This window comes from Herpailurus yagouaroundi, unplaced genomic scaffold (genome assembly GCF_014898765.1).
Source record: "Herpailurus yagouaroundi ecotype Mexico unplaced genomic scaffold, PumYag 159, whole genome shotgun sequence".
NCBI lineage: Eukaryota > Metazoa > Chordata > Mammalia > Carnivora > Felidae > Herpailurus > Herpailurus yagouaroundi.
Window position 1 is genome coordinate 37,715,377 of NW_024412400.1, and position 19,916 is coordinate 37,735,292.

Genomic DNA, 19,916 nt, shown 5'->3' on the forward strand with positions numbered 1-19,916 from the left:
GAAGACGAAGGAGTAAAGGAAAAAAGAGGAAAAGAGGGAGGAAGGGACAAAGGAGGAAAGAGAGGGTGAGAAAAGAAGGAGGGAGAAGGGAAGGGAAGGAGGGTGAAGGGGAGATGAACAGAGGTGGTAAGAAATGAGCAAAAATAGGAAGACAGGGAACAGAAGAGGGGAAATAGAGGAGGGGAGAGGAGGAAAGGGAGGTAAGGAAAAGAAGGGAAGGAAGTAATCTTGCAAAAGTGAGGAAAAGAAAAAGCAAGTTAACATGTACTGACATTAAGCCTTTGTTGAGACACACACACCAAAACTGGAATTCTAACTAATGTAGTTACATGCACTCATGTAAATAATAATTTGAAGAAAAGTCACAATGCATTCCAATTAAATATAGAACCTTTAAGCTATATTTATCAGATTTATAGGGTATCAATCTATATTTAATTTAAAAACGTAAATGAAACAAAAATAACATAGATACTGGTGCAAAGTGGTTGTCAAACTGAACCAAAGTTATAAAACCACACAATTTTTTTGAAAATAGCTTTTTAAAAAATATTATAAAAGACCATTATTATAATATATGTAAGATATATATATACACACACACACACACACACACACATAAGATACATGCATACATCAAATATAATAAATTAGACTCAGGACTCCGCACTAGATATTTCCTCTGCTGGAAAGCTCTTCAAACGTTCTGCATAACTTACCCCATTTCACTCCCTTTTTTTGGTGTTTCTGCTCAAAACTTATGTCCTCAGAGAGGCAACCCTTGACCACTCTACTTAAAATACCACCCCTATCTATACTTTTAATCTGCTTTATTTTTTATCATAGCACTTATAATTACTACAGATTATGAAATTTATTGAATAGGTTTTTTTGTCTATTACCAGTCTTTGCCTTAGAATGTAATGTCCATTAGGCTGAAAAACTTGTCTATCTTGTTCACTCATATATCCCTTGCACCTAAAACAGTACCTTGCACATAACAGCTCAATCAGTAGCAGCTGAATAAATAAATGAATGAATAACAACTGAGTCATATTTTGAACACAAAGAGCAATTTTCAGCAATTTGGGAATATTCTGATCAAGAGAAGAGAAAAAGTAACTGCAAGATGAAGATTCTTATCTCTGCATCTACATTCCCTACTGTGCCTGGAACATAGTAAACACTACTGAAGGAATGAAAAAAATAAAAATGTACAAATTATGTTAAGAGAATACTGCAACACAGTATACATATTTTTATTTATTAAGATTTTATTTTTATTTTATTTTTTTAGAGAGCGAGGGCACAAGTGAGTGAGGGGCAGAGAAAGAGGGATAGGGAGAGAGAGAATCCCACAAGGGGCAGAGAGGGAGACAGAGAAAGGGACAGAGAGACAAGCAGGGCTCACTCGAAGTGGGGATCGTGCTCTCCCAAGGTGGGGCTCGACCTCACCTGAAACGGAGCTTGAGCTTACCCGAAACAGGGCTTGTGCTCACCCGAAGTGGGGCTTGAGTTCACCAGTAGTGGGGCTCAAGCTCAGCTGATACAGGGCTCAAACTCACAAACTGTGAGATCATGATCTGAGCCAAAGTATGATGTTTACCCAACTGAATCACACAGGTGCCTAATACATATTTTTAATAAAAAATTGTAATATAGGTTGGAGTAATTTACTTTTTAAAAAAAAATTTTTTTTTTCAACGTTTATTTATTTTTGGGACAGAGAGAGACAGAGCATGAACGGGGGAGGAGCAGAGAGAGAGGGAGACACAGAATCGGAAACAGGCTCCAGGCTCTGAGCCATCAGCCCAGAGCCTGACGCGGGGCTCGAACCCACAGACCGCGAGATCGTGACCTGGCTGAAGTCGGACGCTTAACCGACTGCGCCACCCAGGCGCCCCTTTGGAGTAATTTAATAAGCAAATGTTTATACACAGAAAAGTAACTGGATTATGTTAAATAAAATTTATCTCAAAAAGTAGTAAGGAGACATCAGCAAAAATGTCAGAGTAAGGACTTCTAAAAGTTCTCTCCTCCATAAAAGCAGCAAGAAAATGGGCACAAATTACCAAAATCCAAATTTTCAGAACTATGGAAATGAATCAAAGGCTTTTAGCAATCCGGGGAGTATTTATTCAAGGAAAAAGTCGGACTCTCAGAACAGTGAGCTTAGGGGCTTTTTAACTTGCCCTAGTCTCAATCCCCACTCTATAATTCTATGCCAAAATCCTCAATAAAATACTAGTAAATCAAATCTTATAGCATATAAAAAGATTATCCCAAGAATGCAAGGTTGGTTCACCACAGAGAAAACAATGAATGGAATATATCATTTTAATTAAGCACAGAAATAGCAACTGACAAAATCCAATATCCCTCCCTCCAAGGGGGGGTGGTGGTGGAAATCAACAACCTAGGAATAGGAGGGAAATTCCTCATTTAATAAAGGGCATTTACCAAAACACCACAGCTAACATTACACTTAAGCTGAAAGACTGAAAGCTTACCCGAAAGATCAAGACAAGAAAAGGGTATTCTTTGCATAAAGATGGTATATACATCTGTGGAACAGAATTAACAGGCCAGAAATAAACCCATTCATCTATAGTCAATTGATTTTTAACAAGGGGGCCAAGAAAATTCAATGGGAAAAGAATAGTCTTTCAGCAAATGATGCTGAGACAACTGGATATCCACATGCAAAAGAAGGAATATGGACCCCTACCTCATACCATATACAGACACTAATAAAGACCTAAAATAAGAGCTACAACTACAAATCTCTTAGGAGAAAAGATGAGTGTAAATCTTTGTGACCTTAGATTATGCAATGGTTTCTTAGATAGGACACTTAAGCACAAGCAACCAAAGAAAAGTAGAAAAGATAGACCAATTAGAATTGATCAAAACTATAAACTTCTGTGTTTCAAGGACACTATAAAGTTAAAAAGACAACCCACAGAATGACAGCACATATCTGTAAATCAAATATCTGAATAAGCATTTAGTATACAGATTTGATAAAGGACTCACACAACTCAAGGATGAAAAGAAAAGTAACTCAGTTTTAAAATCAGCAAAGGTGGGGTGCCTGGGTGGCTCAGTCACTTGAGTGTCTGACTCTTGATTTCAGCTTAGGTTATGATCTCACAGTCATGGGATTGAGTCCCATATCAGGCTCCACAATGAGCATGGAGCCTATTTGGAATTCTCTCTCTCTCTCTCTCTCTCTCTCTCTCTCTGTCTCTGTCTCCTCCCAGCTTGCTTGCTCATGCTCTCTCTCTCAAAATAAATAAATAAATAAATAAATAAATAAATAAATAAATAAATGAATGAATGAATGAATAAAAAAATGAGCAAAGGATTTGAGTAGACATTTCTCCAAAGAAAATATACAAACTGCCAATAGGGACATGAAAAGATCCTCAATTTTATTAGTCATTAATGAATCACAAATGAAAACCACAAAGATTTCACTTTATACCTACCAGGATGGCTAGAATAAAAAAGATGAGCAATAACAAGTATTATGGAGGATGCAGAAAAACTGGACTCCCATATATTGGTGGTGGGAATGTAAATGGTACAGCCACTTTGGAAAACAGTTTGGTAGCTCCACAAAAAGTTAAACATAGAGTTAACATACGACTCAGTAGTTCAATTCAATTGGGTATATGCCCAAGAGAACTGCAAACATATGTTCACACAAAAAACTTGTACATGGATATTCACAGCAGCATTACTCATTTTAGCCCCAAAGTGGAAGCAACCCAACTGTCCATCAATGGATGAATGGATAAACAAAATGTAGTATTCATACAATGGAATATTATTCAGCCATAAAAAGGAATGTAAAAATTAAAAAAAGAAAGGAATGAAGTATTTATACACATTACAACACAGATGCACTTTATGTTCATTATGCCAAGTGAAAGAGGCCAGTCACAAAAAATCACAAATGTTATGATTCCATTATATGAAATGTCCAAATAGGTCAATCCACAGAGGTAGAAAGTAAATTAATGGTTTCCAGGTGCTGGAGGAATGACTGCAAAAAGGTATGGTGTTTCTTTTTGGGGTGATAAAATGTTCTAAATTTAGATAGTGGCATACGTTGTACAACTTTCTGAAAACAAAAAAATCACTGTAAATACTTCAAAAGACTGAATTTTATAGTATGTGAATTGTAACTCAATAAAACTTATTTTTTTTTTTAATTTTTTTTTTCAACATTTATTTATTTTTGGGACAGAGAGAGACAGAGCATGAACGGGGGAGGGGCAGAGAGAGAGGGAGACACAGAATCGGAAGCAGGCTCCAGGCTCTGAGCCATCAGCCCAGAGCCCGACGCGGGGCTCAAACTCATGGACAGCGAGATCGTGACCTGGCTGAAGTCGGACGCTTAACCGACTGAGCCACCCAGGCGCCCCAATAAAACTTATTAATAAAAAAAAGCAGTTAGCATCGTAAGTTTGTTTATTCTGAACTTTAAACTTACATTTTTTGTGAGGCTCATGTTTTCTTTGCTGACATTTAACAGTGTTGTCAGTAAAGGCGGCTTTATGATGTTGAGTTACTTGACTTATTTCTTGAGGTAGAACTGCAATCTGAAAGTTAAAATTCTTATAAATGATTTAAGCAAACTTTTAATATTATAACTACTTTTCCTCAAAGTGAGGTTCAAAGTGATAGAAAGATTGTAGAACTCAATAACAGGAGAGCTGATATTTGAGCTCTAACTCTAAAACCCACGTTCACAGTACTGTTTCAAAGAAAAAGTATGCCATAAGTTTAATTAGAAAATATTCTAGTTTTGGGTATAGTTTTTTGGGTTGTTCTATTTGATATCTACATAAAGCTATTTGTTATTCATATTTTTCCAATAAAGGCCTAAATATTTTTTAAAGATATTTAAAATTTTATTTTTATTTTATATTTTGTAAAGACCTTTTAAAAAGCAGCTTTAGGTACAAAATGAAGCTGAGAGAAAGGTACAGAGACATTTCATAAACCTTTGGTCTCCACACAGGTATAGCATTCCCCATTGTCAACATCCCCAACCAGAGTGGTACATTTGTTACAACTAATGAACCTAAATTGCATACATTTCATTATTACTTAAAGTCTATAGTTTACACTGGGTTCACTCTTGGGTGTTACATTCTGTGTGTTTGGACAAATGTATAATGATATGTATCCACCATTATACGGATTATTTTCAGTGCCCTAAAAAATCTTCTGTGCTCTGCCTACTAATCCTTTCCCCCTAACCCCTTGGCAACTACTGATCTTTCACTGTCTCCATAGTTTTGCTTTTTCCAGAAGCTTGAATACTTAAAAAAAAACTAAACAAAAAATTTTACAATATTTTATTTTTGAGAGAGAGAGAGAGAGAGAGCAAGGGAGGGGCAGAGAGAGAGAGGGAGATACAGGATCTGAAACAGGCTCCAGGCTCTAAGCTGTCAGCACAGAGTCTGATGGGGGGCTCAAACTTGTGAACCATGAGATCATGACCTGAGCCAAAGTCAGATGCTTAACTGACTGCGCCACCCCGACACCCCCACAAAATAATTTTTTTAAGTAGGCTTCATGCCCAGTGTGGAGTCCAATGCAGGGCTTGAATTCACAACCTGAGCTGAGATCAAGAGTCAGATGCTTAACTGAGTGAGCCACCAAGGTGCCCTGAATACTTTTTTAAAAATCATGTTGAGCTGTCTAGAATTTGGTCATCAGATGAAAATTAGGCTGCTTATTAATGCTTCATGGATGTAAGTGATATACATGATCTCATATTTCTTGGAAATATGAAAGTGTTTAGCTGGTATAAATAATGAAATAGCACCCAATAACAGGAGCAGCATGCAGACGATTCTGAAGAAATATAGTATCAAATGTTGAGTTCTATCTCAAGGAAATAGGTAGTAAAATGACTAGTAGACTGAGATCTAGGGGAATTTTGGTAGTGAGAGAGGAATGTGGAAGGAACAGTAAGAACACATAACTTGAAGTGGGAATTATCTACTTGTGTGAAAGGAAAGAGACCAAACTTCCTAAAACAGACCATTTTATCAAATATTTGGATATACTTCATATAAGAATTAGGTAGAGTTAGATTATAGAAGGTCTAGCTATTAGTTTCAGTTGAAACTAATGAATTCCACTAGTACTGAAGAGGGAGCCCTGTACATTCTAGAATATTTGAATAATATTGTTTTACGGATGGAAAAGAGGTCATCTAACTCCAGTGCCTTAATTTTACACACAAGGCCCCAGAGGACCAAGGAAGTTAGAGTTGCTCAATTTGAGTCACCAAATCTGATTTCCTGATTTTTAGTCTGGTACCAGATTTATCACACCACAGTGCCTCAGGGAATAAACTGACTTCAAACCCAGGTGCTCTTATTAGACATTTTGCCCAATTATGCCACTGGGTCCACACAGTTTTGTGAAAGGATCATCAGGAAAGATCATTAGGAAAGATGCATCAAGCAGTACTGCGTAAGAAGGACCAAAAAGGAAAGAGATAAGAAGCAGGAAGCACAGGTAGAAGGTTAACCTAGGCTTAGGATAACACTCTAAGATCCAGTTGTGGGAACCGAAAGGAAATAAAAAGATTTGGAGTCTCACAGCAAAAAAAAAAAAAAAAAAAAAAAAAGAGGAAAAAAGGAAAAAGTTTTTACTCCGTGTTCATCAGATTATATGCCGTGGAAAATGGTAGTGTTAGAAATAAGGATAAGAGAGGAAACTTTAGGTGAGGTCAATTCTAAAACATCTTGAGGTTGAGATGATGGTGGGGTATCCATCTATACCTGTCTTCTAGAAAGTTGGAGATACTGGCTTAGATCTTGATTGAGAGGTATGGATCACATAGATTGAGTGGTAATTAGCAGTGAGGTAAGAGCAAACGTCACCAAACAGTAAGGCAAAAGGGGGAAGAAAAAAAAAAAAAAACAATTTGTTGTCCAGTTTTAGGGAGCAGTGCCCAGTGAATGGTTGGAAAAATAGAGGTTAAGAAAGAAGGTGAACACATGGCAGAAGGCCAAGAAGGGAGTCAGGGTAATGTTTCCTTTTAGAGTGTTAACTCCTTTGAAGTAGCTGCCTATATTTTCTGCCTCTATTTTTTCTTCTCCTCTTCTCTCTTAAACCCACTCTTCTTGGTATTTCACTCTTATCACCCTACTTGAAACCGTTCTTGCCAAGATTCCTAATGACCTCAGATGCAAAAACTCTATGATTAATTCTCAGTTTTCATTTTAATTGATCCATCACCAGCATTTGACACAGTTGATTATTCTACTTGACATCCATTCTTCACTTGGCATTTAGAACACCACACTTTACTGGTTTTCTTCCTATCTCATTGGCCATTCCTTCTCAGTCCTCTTTGTCAGATTCACCTAATCTCTCTGACTCGTTAAGGATGGAATTCTCTAAGGCTAAGTTATTAGACCTCTTCTCTATTTACATCCACTTTCTTGGATATACATAGATATAAACATATAAATAAACAAATACATGCCAAATTTCTCTCTCCTCTGTAACTATCAGAGACACTGACTCTGCATCTCCACTCAAATTTCTAACTCTTAATCTTCCCTTAGATGTTTAATATATACCTCAAATTTACCATGACCAAAACTGAACTCTATATCTTCCTCCACAAACCTACTTGACCTGCTATCTTATCCATTTCAGGTAACAGCCCCTCTATCCTTTTAGTTACTAAGACCTTAAGAGTTACACTCTTTAATTCATTTTTTTTCTTTTAACCCCATATCCAATTTGTCATTAGATGGCAATCCCTTCCATATATGACTAGAATTTGATCACTTCTCACAGCCCCCTACTACCTTGGTCCAAGTCACTATCAACTGTACCTTGATGGTTCTAGTAGTCTCCTAACTAATCTGTTTCTACCCTGGCTCCTATACATTCTATTCCCAAGATAACAGAAAGAATGATCCCATTAAAATATAAATTAGATGTCATTCTGTTTCTCAAAACCATTCACTGATTCCTTATCTCACTGGGTAAAAATCAATGTCCTTATTAATGACCCAGAGGATCCTGCATTGTATCGATGTATCACCTCTCTAATTACAACTCACCCTACTGACTGAGAACCATAAGTCTTTTTTCTCTACCTTGAGTACACCTGGATTCCTACCAGGGTCTTTGAATTTGTCTGGAATACTCTCCCTTCACATATCTACATGCCCTAGTCCTCATTTCATTCAAGTCTTTACTCAAATGTTACCTGATAATTCTATTTAAAACTGCAAAACCATGGGGCGCCTGGGTGGCGCAGTCGGTTAAGCGTCTGACTTCAGCCAGGTCACGATCTCGTGGTCCGTGAGTTCGAGCCCTGCATCGGGCTCTGGGCTGATGGCTCAGAGCCTGGAGCCTGTTTCCGATTCTGTGTCTCCCTCTCTCTCTGCCCCTCCCCTGTTCATGCTCTGTCTCTCTCTGTCCCAAAAATAAATAAACGTTGAAAAAAACAAAAAAAACTGCAAAACCTTGCCTCTACCTCTCCTGCCAACATTTTTTATCCTCTTTCCCTGAACTTTTCCTTAAACTTTTGTATTACCAATATGCCATATAATTTACTTATTTATTGTCCTCTCCTCCCAAGGATACCGATTGTTTGAGGGTCAGAGTTTTTGTTTTGTTTACAGCTATGTCTCATTGTATAGAACAATGTACATGGTAGGCAATCAAATACATGTTGAATGAAGTAATGAAATGAATGAATGATAATACAGTACTTCTAAAGAATGAGTAGTTAGCAGAATCAAATAAATTAGAGAGGAAAAGAGGGTTTGAAAATCTGGATATAGATTATATTTAGGTAGAAAGGATTTATGGATGATAAGCAAAATTTATAATAGCTATTGGCAGAGAAGACCTGTGTATTTTGTCCCTCTCACTTTTTATGTTTATTTTATCATCATTTCCCTTGATATTTTCTCCTCTCTACTGTGATAAACTCTGATAATGCCACCATTATTGGAGGACATTAGAACAAAAGAGGCCTTCATGGTGTAGGCTACTGGTTTATAAACCTGAGAGAACATTCCCTCTTGACCTGAAAAGATAGGTCAGCAGCTTGGCAAGAAGAGTTGTGTTGTAGGAATGTATTATTATTATTATTTTTTTTTGTCTGAGTAAACTTTTTTTTTTTTTTTGTTAGCAGAATTTCTTTTCTTCTTAATCTCTATTAGGGAATATGAATTTGCTCATTCACATTTAAGACAACCAACTGCCAGAATAAAGCTATACATGCAAGTGAAAATGAGTAAGTTAATAAGTGCCATTAAGGCCTCTGCTTAACTTATTTAAAAAAAACTTTTTTTAATGTTTATTTATTTTTGAGAAATAGAACACGAGTGGGGGAGACGCAGAGAGGGAGACACACACACAGAATTCGAAGCAGGCTCCAGGCTCCAAGCTGTCAGCACAAGCCCGATGCAGGGATCAAACCCACAACCGTGAGATCATGACCTGTGCTGAAACTGGACGCTTAACTGACTGAGCCACCCAGGCACCCCAAGGCCTCTCCTGAATTTAAAATACAGTTATTATGATTTTGCAAACAACTAACATAAAATCCAAAACTGATTTAAAAGAAAAATTATCTGTATTCCCACTTATGAGTCCAAAAACTTTTATATATGGCCGAAGAGAATTCTGAACATTCGTGATTAAAAGCATTATTTCTCTTTTATGAGATTTCTGAAGAAAACTAGTCATTGCATACCCAAAAGAGAAATGTAAATCTTGTTGTTGCTGTCTTTAAAATTTATTTATTTTGAGAGAGAGAGAGAGATCATGGGAGAGGTAGAGAGAGGAAGGGGGAGAAAGAGAGAGAGAGATCATGGGAGAGGAAAGGGAGAGGGGGAGAAAGAATCCTAAGCAGGTTCCACGCTGTCAGCACTGAGCCCCACGCGGGGCTCGATCCGATGAACCATGAGATCATGACTTGAGTTGAAATCAAGAGTTGGTCACTTAACTGACTGAGCCACCTAGGCACTCTGTTGTTGTTTTTTTAAATTAAATGTCCATCAAACAAGGTATACTAACCTTCTCTTGTAGAGTTGGCTGAAAGTGCTGAACCTTTCCAGATCCCTGTAAGGACTGCCAAATGTTGCAAAATTCATCATCATCTTTACTAGGTACCTGGCAAAGCACAAAAAATTTCTTAAGGAAGTGAAACAAAAAAATTAAGATTCATATTAAAAAATAAAATTAATTCACTAAAGTTAATTAGCAGTAGACAGGATCTTAACTTCCGTTATCTGAAATCTCAGTTCTTTTTTTCTGGAGCTCAGTAATCATAAAAATATTCTATTGGAGTGAAAATGGCCTTCATCATATGTAACTAGTTTTGAATGTTTTTACTGAAAAGTAAAATGTTTATTTCCTTATTTTTGCAAGACAGAGAGAGCACAAATGGGGTAGGGGCAGACCGAGAAAGCGAGACACAGAATCTGCAATAGGCTCCAGGCTCTGAGCTGTCAGCACAGAGCCTGATGTGGGGCTTGAAGTCACGAACTGTGAGATCATGACCTGAGCCAAAGTCAGATGCTTAACTGGCTGAGCCACCCAGGTGCCCCAATTGAAAAATCTTTAAAGCATGACAAATGCTATGGATTATACTAAATCAATATCCCTATGAAAATATTTTTTTTGCCTTCCAATGTACTGATATATTAACTCATTCAAACTAGTATCTAATGATTTTATTCTTAAAATCTTCCTCTTACACAAAAGCATCTAATAGATTAAAAATCACCTATTCCTTATGGGGAACTGATTTTGTTCAGACTAAACTCTGAAAAAATATGCACCAAAATTTAATAGTGGTTACCTATGAAATTTGAGAGTATTTTTGCTTCTGTTTCCTTTGCTCTTATCTCCTTATCTGTGTTTTCTAATTAGTCTATAATGAACACATATTACTTGGATTAAAGTGAGGTTAAGATAAAAAAAATGTGATTAAGATTTGGGGACATGGAATAAGATTAAGTGTCTCTCACAAAACAATTCAATTTTGTCCCCAGAAAGATAAAATAAAGTAAATCACCCATGAGTTGCATAGTAGAAACTTGTAAATAACTTTTAATAAATTTAATTCTCTCCCTGTTAACGTTTCAAATTCATGTTATTTCGTAGTAGATGTAACATTTGAGTTATATAAGAAAAAAATGGAAACTTTAGTTTCAAAGGTAAATATATGAAAACAAAACAGACATCCTCAGGCTATTTAAAAAATGTGTTTCTTCTTTAATATAATTAATTTTATAACAGAGGTAGAATGCTATCAGTAGCACTCTTTACTAGTCCATTAACTTAAAATAAATCTGAAATTGATTTGAACTAAAATTTTTTTAAAAACTAAGTCAAATTATGTTTCCACTTACAAAGTCTGCCTGTGATTTGTAAGGGGCAGAAAGAAATGAGACTAAGTGCCTTACTTGAGTAGGAACAAAAAGTGATTGCGGGGAATGGTTCAGGCCTCCCAAATGCCCAGAGGAAATTGATGAATTTGAGCTATAGTGATTCACAGCTGGTTGTGGTTTCACAATGGCTGTCAACTTCTGATTTCCAGTTTCAGAGCGACTCCCATGAGAAAGATTCACCAAGGCACTTGTTGGCAGTCGATAACCTCTACCAGGTGAGCACCTAAAAGTAAACAGTTATTTCAGGGGGAAATAATACTAAATGTGTTAGGGAGCAGACAAATCAAATTATTTTTGGGTGGACAGTCAGTCCATAATCTGAATTAATAAACGTTACTCTTAAATTCAGCAGAGGAACCTGAAATCATAGAAAGATCTCAATTTATAAGATGATACATTTCTGAAAAGTTTCTGAATAGACTACTCAGTGCTACCAAGTGGGGGAACAACTCTTCTACAGGTGTGATGTGCAAGGGATGTGTGTATGTGTTAGTTTGCTCTCAGAAGGCTGGCAACAAAATATCTGAGTATAACTAAAAATTTATGAATTAAATGTCAAGCTTCTTTTAAAAACTGGGTTGTACAGTTTGGTTTATGAAAGACCAGGAGATACTCAAATGCGGCACTGTTCTCAGTGGACCTCTCCCTACACAATAGGGCAAATGTTAACTTTGATCACATTTGTCTCCTGATCAATTGCTGAGTCTAGCCTTTTTATCCTCACCTTCCCATCTTAAAGTTATGGACCCAGGAAGGCTTAATAGATAAGTATTTGTGATTTCCTTCCTTCCTAGCCTTAACAAAAATATTAGATATTAAAATAAATCTTCTCTTGTCAAAAGTTCTTAACTCTATTATGCACTTTTTCTAAGAATATAATCCTCTTAAGAGATGATGGAGTAGAATTATTTTATGACAAATATTTATATGATTTGTAGAAAATATGTTCATGAGAACTATACTTAAAGATTCTGCATTATAGAAATGAATGTACAGGTAATCTTTTACATAGCTCTCTATCAGTAAAGAAATCCAGTGCCTCTACCTAGGAGTGAAAAAAAAGACACTGAGAAAAAAGTTAATCATCTTAAAAATGTATCTTCTAAGTTACTGGGCTAAGGTTACTGGTGATCAAACATTTTCATGAAAAATAAAATCAGATAAGAGATCCAGACTCTGCTGCTGCATTTGAAGATTGTAGAGTTAAAGTCTTTTGGTAACAGGCACATTTGAGTTGTAAAACAACAGTAATAGCATTGTGAGGGTTACTTTGAAAAGGACTCACGATAGTGATTTTATGCAAATAAGCTAAACAAGGGGTGCCTGGGTGGCTCAGTTGGTTAAGTGTTCGACTCTAGATCTTGGCTCAGATCTCAGGGTCATGAGTTCAAGCCGTCTTGGGCTCCATGCTGGGTGTGGAGCCTACTTTTAAAAAGAAAAGAGACTAAACCAGAGTAATCAATTTTTTATTTAATTAGTCACTAATCAAAATAGAGGAGAAAAAGAAACTAAGCTAAATTCAGTTTAGCTTTCCAGCTAGTTTCTAGAAGGGAGACAGGAAACTGGAAAGGACTTCATTTAATCCTCACAAGAATCTAGTGAAGTATGTATCTTCATTATAAATGAGGGAATTGAGGGTCAGAATGCTTTGAACTACCTACTCAAGGTAACTCAAAGAATAAGTGAGAGAACCCATTCCATGTACCTTTCATTCTATCATAATCCTTTTTCCTGTACATTTTCTATCAGTGCTTCCCCCAAATAAATAAAACTCACCCATATTAATTTAAACAAAAAATCCAATTCTCTTCCTTTAAACCTGCTAACCTCCAGTTATCTTTTCTCTCCTTCATGGTCAAACTTCTCAAGGGTCAGCTCAATTTCCTGCCTCCTCAAACCACCTGAGTCTGGCTTCAGCATCCACAATTCCACTAAAATGCAAATCTGATGTCACAGCTTTGATTTTGATGACTTCACATTGCTTTAAGGATGAAGGCCAAGATACCAAAATCTTAACATGTCCTCAAAGTTGGCTTACAAGTTCCTGCAGTGTGGTTCTTGCTTTTCTCTTTTACTCTAATCTTGTTAAAGTTCAGACACACTTGCATTTTTTTTTTTGAATGACTGAATAGGTCCTTTGTTGTATGTTGTTATTTCTTCTTCATGACCACTTAACATTCTTCTTCCCTCTTCCTCCAGTTAGCTATTATTCATTCTTTAAGTCTCATCTTAAATACTTGTCAAGAAGGCTTTCTAGAATTCTCAGGACAAGTTATACTCTTATAGAAACCTGAACTTTTCCTTCCCAGCACTTCTCACATTTTAACTAAATAACTAATATTATAATCAGTGACACAATTATCTCCCCCACTAAAATGAAAGCTCTGTGAAAGTAGAAAGCATGTCTGTCTTACTCATTGCTACCTTCCCTGGTAGCAAGTATGATGTCTTGCATATAAGAGGAATTCAAAATGGAGACAAATAAGTACAGTAAAGTCACTGGTCACATGTTCATATTCACAAAGTATAATTATCATCAGGAAATACAAACCTTATTGTTAAGCCTCCGGGAAATTCTTCATCAAATAATACTTCAAATAGTACATCAGCTTCTCTGTTAGCTGTGAAAAAAAAGAGATTTAAAAATCATATAATGAAAAATCAGCTTATAAGTTTTTGAACTTTGAGAAACATTAATTACAATTATCAAAAAGTAGTGCAGGGGAATACACTAAATGAAAAATAGATAAACTCACAGATTACCGGTATTAATTTAAAGCAAAATAATATTTTAAATTATATACTTTGGGAAGATTAATTATGTTTTTCTCTCTGCTTTTGTCTATGTTTGAAATTATTCATAATAAGGGGAGGGGCCAACATGGCAGAGAAGTAGGGGGATCTGAAGTTCCCTCCTCTCTCAAACAAAGCAAGGTTGAAGATAAAGGACTTTGAATTCCAAGAGTCTGGGAGGCAAAGAGACAGTAGCTTCCAGGAACCCACCAGGACAACCTGACGGGCCAGAGGTGTGTGACTGCGAACTGGGAGAGATAAATTGAACGGAGGGGAGGGATCCCCTTCTGCAGAGACAAAGGACAAGAAAGAGAGGCTGGGGAAGCATAGGACTGTATCTGGACAAGAGAAAAACCATGGACCTGGACAGAGAAAGGGCCAATCTCTAATTGAGGGGCTTTCTCTCGACTGGGCTGGCTGCCTGGATCACGCACCTGGGCAGGAGGGGAGTCAGCCCCAGGTTCGGTGGCTAGGTCAGGGGCACAGTCCACAGTGGGAGAAAGTGATCCTCTCCCTGGAGTGCTGTGGGACAGGACAAAGCCTGCCTGCCTCCGCCAGTCAGAGAGTGGCACTCCCCCAGTACCCGGGCACATGGAGCAGGAGTTTGAATCCCAGGCAAGCGCCAGGGCACAGGAGTCGGCCGGGCAGGACAAACCGCCTTGGTTGCACCCATGGCACAGTGAGGACGGCTTAAACAGAATGGTTTGGGACACCTGGTCTGTGGAGGAGAGACTGGGGCGTTGTCATTTTTCTCCCCATTACCAACAAGGTGGAGCTTCAGGCATCGGCCCTAGGGCCCACAGTGGAGATGTGACCTGCTAAACCAAACCACACTCCTCTGCACCTGGTAACTGCATATCTGCTGGAGTGGGATGGACGCTGACAGATAGCACCAGACAGCCCCTCCTCCAGACCAGTGCTGTTGCACTGCCTGGTTTAATTCTCAGACAATTCTTACTTATAGATATGTTCTTCCTTCCTTTTCTCCTTATCTCTTCCCTCCTCTAGTCTGGTTACTCTGGTTATTGGTTTGTTTAAGCAGACATATTTAATCCATTCTCTTGATACATGTTCCACACCTCCTTCTTTATTCTCCTCTCTCTCTCTCTGAATTAAGCCATATAGTTTCTGTCTGGACAATTTTATTTTCTTTTTCCCCTTTTTCTTCCTTTATTTTCCTCTCTCTCTCTCTCTCTCTGGATTAAGCTGTATAGTTTCTCTGGTCAACTTTTATTTTTTCTTTTTCCCCACCCCTGTCATTTCTTTGTATGGGATAAGGCCTCTTCTATCAGCACCGCTTCCACCATATTGTTTACTTGTAGCTGGTGTTTCTGGCTTTTTGTTTTTGGGTTTTTTGTTTATTTGTGTGTTTGTTTGTTTTTGTTTTCTGTTTGTTTTTGTTTGTTTTCCTTTCCAGGGCTACTTTAACGAACAAATCAAAGCACACCTGGTGGAGGGTTCAAAACATCACTACAGACCGGGAGATAAAGTAACCAAAGTCACAACAACAGAGAGCAAGTAACACTCTTCAAAAAAACATCTTCTACAGGGCCAGGCCCTGGACAATGTATGACCCCTCTTTAATATGGTAGTGTTTGCAGGTGCAGGACACATAACAAGCTTTTAAAACACACATAAGGGACAAAAAAACTAGCCAAAATGACAAAATGGAAAAATTCTCAAAAGAAATTCCAGGAAGAAATGACAGCTAAAGAATTTCTCAAAACAGATATAAACAATATATGTGAACAAGAATTTAGAATAATAGTCATAAGATTAATTGCTGGACTTGAAAAAAGCATAGAAGACAGGAGAGAATCTATTGCTACAGAGATCAAGGAACTGAAAAATAGTCATGATAAATTAAAAAATGTTGTAAATGAGGTGCAAAATAAACTACAGGAGGTGACAGTGAGAAATGATGAGGCAGAGGGGAGAATAGGTGAAATAGAAGATAAAATTATGGAAAAAGATGAAGCTGAGAAAGAGAGATAAAAAAATTCTGGATCATGAAGGGAGAATTAGAGAACTAAGTGATTCAATGAAATGGAACAATATCTATATCATAGGAGTTCCAGAAGAAGAAGAGAGAAAGGGGCCAAAGGTGTGCTTGAACAAATCACAGCTGAGAACTTCCCCAATCTGGGGAAGGAAACAGACATTGAAATCCAGGAGGCACAGAGAACTCCCTTTAGATGTAACTTGAATTGATCTTCTGCATGACATATCACAGTGAAACTGGCAAAATACAAAGACAAAGAGAGAATTCTGAAAGCAGCTAGGGATAAATGGGCCTTAACTTACAAGGGTAGACATAAGGGTAGTAGCAGACCTATCTACTGAAACTTGGCAGGCCAGAAAGGAGTGGCAGAAAATTTTCAATGTGATGAATAGGAAAAACATGCAGCCAAGAATCCTCTATCCAGCAAGCCTGTCATTCAGAATAGAAGAAGAGATGAAGGTTTTCCCAAACAAACAAAAACTGAAGGAATTCATCACCACTAAACCAGCACTACAAGAGATCCTAAGGGGGACTCTGTGAGTATTGCAAAGACCACCAAGGACCAGAGCCATCACTACAAGCACAAAACCTACAGACAACACAAGACTCTAAACCCGTATCTTTTAATAATAACACTGAATGTAAATGGACTAAATGCTCCAATCAAAAGACACAGGGTATCAGAATGTATAAAAAAAATAAGACCCAACTATTTGCTGTCTACAAGAGATCCATTTTAGACCTGAGGACACCTTCAGGTTGAAAGTGAGGGGATGGAGAACCATCTATCATGCTACTGGAAGTCAAAAGAAAGCTGGAGTAGCCATACTTATATCAGACAAACTAGATTTTAAACTAAAGACTGTAACAAGAGATGAAGAAGGGCATTATATAATAATTAAGGGGTCTATCCATAAAGAAGAGCTAACAATTATAAATATTTATGCACCAAATTTGGAATCACCCAAATATATAAAAAAATTAATCATAAACATAAGCAATCTTATTGATAAAAATGTGCTAATTACAGGGGACTTTAATACTCCATTTACAACAATGGATAGATCATCTAGACAGAACATCAATAAAGAAACAATGGCTCTGAATGATATACTGGACCAGATGGACTTGACAGATATACTTAGAACTTTTCGTCCTAAAGCAGCAGAATATACATTCTTCTGAAGTGCACAAGGAATATTCTCCAAGACAGATCACATACTGGGTCACAAAACAACCCTCAACAAATACAAAAGAACTGAGATCATACCATGCATACTTTCAGATCACAATGCTATGAAACTTGAAATCAACCACAGGAAAAAGTTTGGAAAACCTCCAAATGCATGAAGGTTAAAGAACATCCTACTAAAGGATGAATGGGTCAACCAGGCAATTAAAGAAGAAATTTGAAAATATATGTAAGCAAATGAAAATGACAACACAACACTCCAAACCCTTTGGGATGCAGCAAAGGTAGTCCTAAGGGGAAAATACACTGCAATCCAAGCCTACCTCAAGAAACAAGAAAAATCCCAAATACAAAATCTAACAGCACACCCAAAGGAACTAGAAGCAGAACAATAAAGAAACCCCAAACCCAGCAGGAGAAGAGAAAGAATAAAGATCAGAGCAGAAATAAATAATATAGAATCCAAAAAAAACCTACAAACAAAACAAAACAAAACAAAAAACAGTAGAAAAGATCAATGAAACCAAGAGTTGGTTTTTTGAAAAAATAAACAAAATTGATAAAACCCTAGCCACACTTCTCAAAAAGAGAGATGACCCAAATAGATAAAATCATGAATGAAAATGGATTTATCACTACCAACCCCTCAGAAATACAAGCAATTATCAGAGAATACTATGAAAAATTATATGCCAAAAAACAGGACAACCTGGAAGAAATGGACAAATTCCTAGACACCCACACACTACCAAAACTCAAACGGGAAGAAATAGAAAATTTGAACAGACCCATAACTAGTGAAGAAATTGAATCAGTTATCAAAAATCTCCCAACGGGGGGCACCTGGGTGACTCACTCAGTTAAGCTTCTCACTTCAGCTCAGGTCATGATCTCACGGCTTGTGAGTTTGAGCCCCACCCTGGAATTTGTGCTGACAGCTTGGAGCATGGACCCTGCTTTCAATCTGTGTCTCCCTTTTTCTCTGTCCCTCTCCTGCTCATGCTCTGTCTCTTTCTCTCAAATATAAATAAATGTTAAAACAAAAAAATTAATTAAAAACAAAACAAAACAAAATAAAACAAAACAAAACAAAACAAAACATCTCCCAACAAATAAGAGTCCTGGACCAGATGGCTTCCCTGAGGAATTCTACCAGACATTTAAAGCAGAGATAATACCTATCTTTCTCAAGCTATTCCAAAAAATAGAAATGGAAGGAAATCTTATGGACTCATTCTATGAAGCCCACATTACCTTGATTCCTAAACCTGAGAGAGACCCCACAAAAAAAGGAGAACTACAGGCCAATATCCCTGATGAACATGGATGCAAAAATTCTCAACAAGATACTAGGAAACTGAATTCAACAACATATAACAAGAATTCTTCATCATGATCAAGTGGAATTCATTCTTGGGCTGCAGGGCTGGTTCAATATTTGCAAATCAATCAATGTGATACATCACATTAATAAAAGAAAGGATAAGAACCATATAATCCTGTCAACAGATGTAGAAAAACCATTTGACAAAATACAACAACGTTTAATAAAAGCCCTCAAGAAATTCGGGATAGAATGAACATACTTAAACATCATAAAAGCCATATATGAAAAGCCAGCAGCTAATATCATCCTCAATGGGGAAAAACTGAGAGCTTTCCTGCTGAGATCAGGAACACGACAGGGATGTCCACTCTCACCACTGTTGTTTAACATAGTGTTGGAAACCCGAGCACCAGCAATCAGACAACAAAACAGAATAAAAAGGCCATCAAAATTGGCAAAGAAGAAGTCAAACTTTCACTTTTCGCAGACAACTTGGAAAACCCGAAAGACTGGCTAAAAGACTTCTAGAACTGATACATGAATTCAGCAAAGTCGCAGGGTACAAAATCAATGTACAGAAACCGGTTGCATTTTTATACACCAATAATGAAGCAACACAAAGAGAAATAAAGAAACTGATCCCATTTACAATAGCACCAAGAACCATAAGATACCTGGGAATAAACCTAACCAAAGATGTAAAAGACCTGTATGCTGAAAACTATAGAAAGCTTATGAAGGAAATTGAAGAAGACACAAAAAAATGGAAAAGCATTCCATGTTCATGGATTGGAAGAATAAATATTGTCAAAATGTCAATACTACCCAAAGCAATCTACACATTCAATGCAATATCAATCAAAATTGTACCAGCATTCTTCTCAAAGCTAGAACAAACAATCCTAAAATTTGTATGGAACCACAAAAGACCCTGAATAGCCAAAGTAATATTGAAGAAGAAAACCAAAGTGGGAGGCATCGCAATCCCAGACTTTAGCCTCTACTACAAAGCCGTAGGCATCAAGACAGTATGGTATTGGCACAAAAACAGACACATAGACCAATAAAATAGAATAGAGAACCCAGAAATGGACCCACAAATGTATGGCCAACTGATCTTTCACAAAGCAGCAAAGAGTA

General features: G+C 37.2%; 1 protein-coding gene across 2 annotated transcripts in view; it reads right to left on the reverse strand.

The window, feature by feature from the left end:
• The window catches only part of LOC121033764 (5'-3' exoribonuclease 1), an 86,442-nt gene that overhangs the window by 17,485 nt on the left and 49,041 nt on the right, over positions 1–19,916 (reverse strand). For both annotated transcript variants that reach the window (XM_040480380.1, XM_040480379.1), the window contains exons 17-20: positions 14,014–14,083; positions 11,478–11,685; positions 10,084–10,179; positions 4,502–4,610 (exon numbers count right to left, since the gene is read on the reverse strand). In XM_040480380.1, coding sequence (XP_040336314.1) covers positions 4,502–4,610; positions 10,084–10,179; positions 11,478–11,685; positions 14,014–14,083 — 483 coding nt within the window. The remainder of the gene's footprint in view (positions 1–4,501; positions 4,611–10,083; positions 10,180–11,477; positions 11,686–14,013; positions 14,084–19,916) is intronic.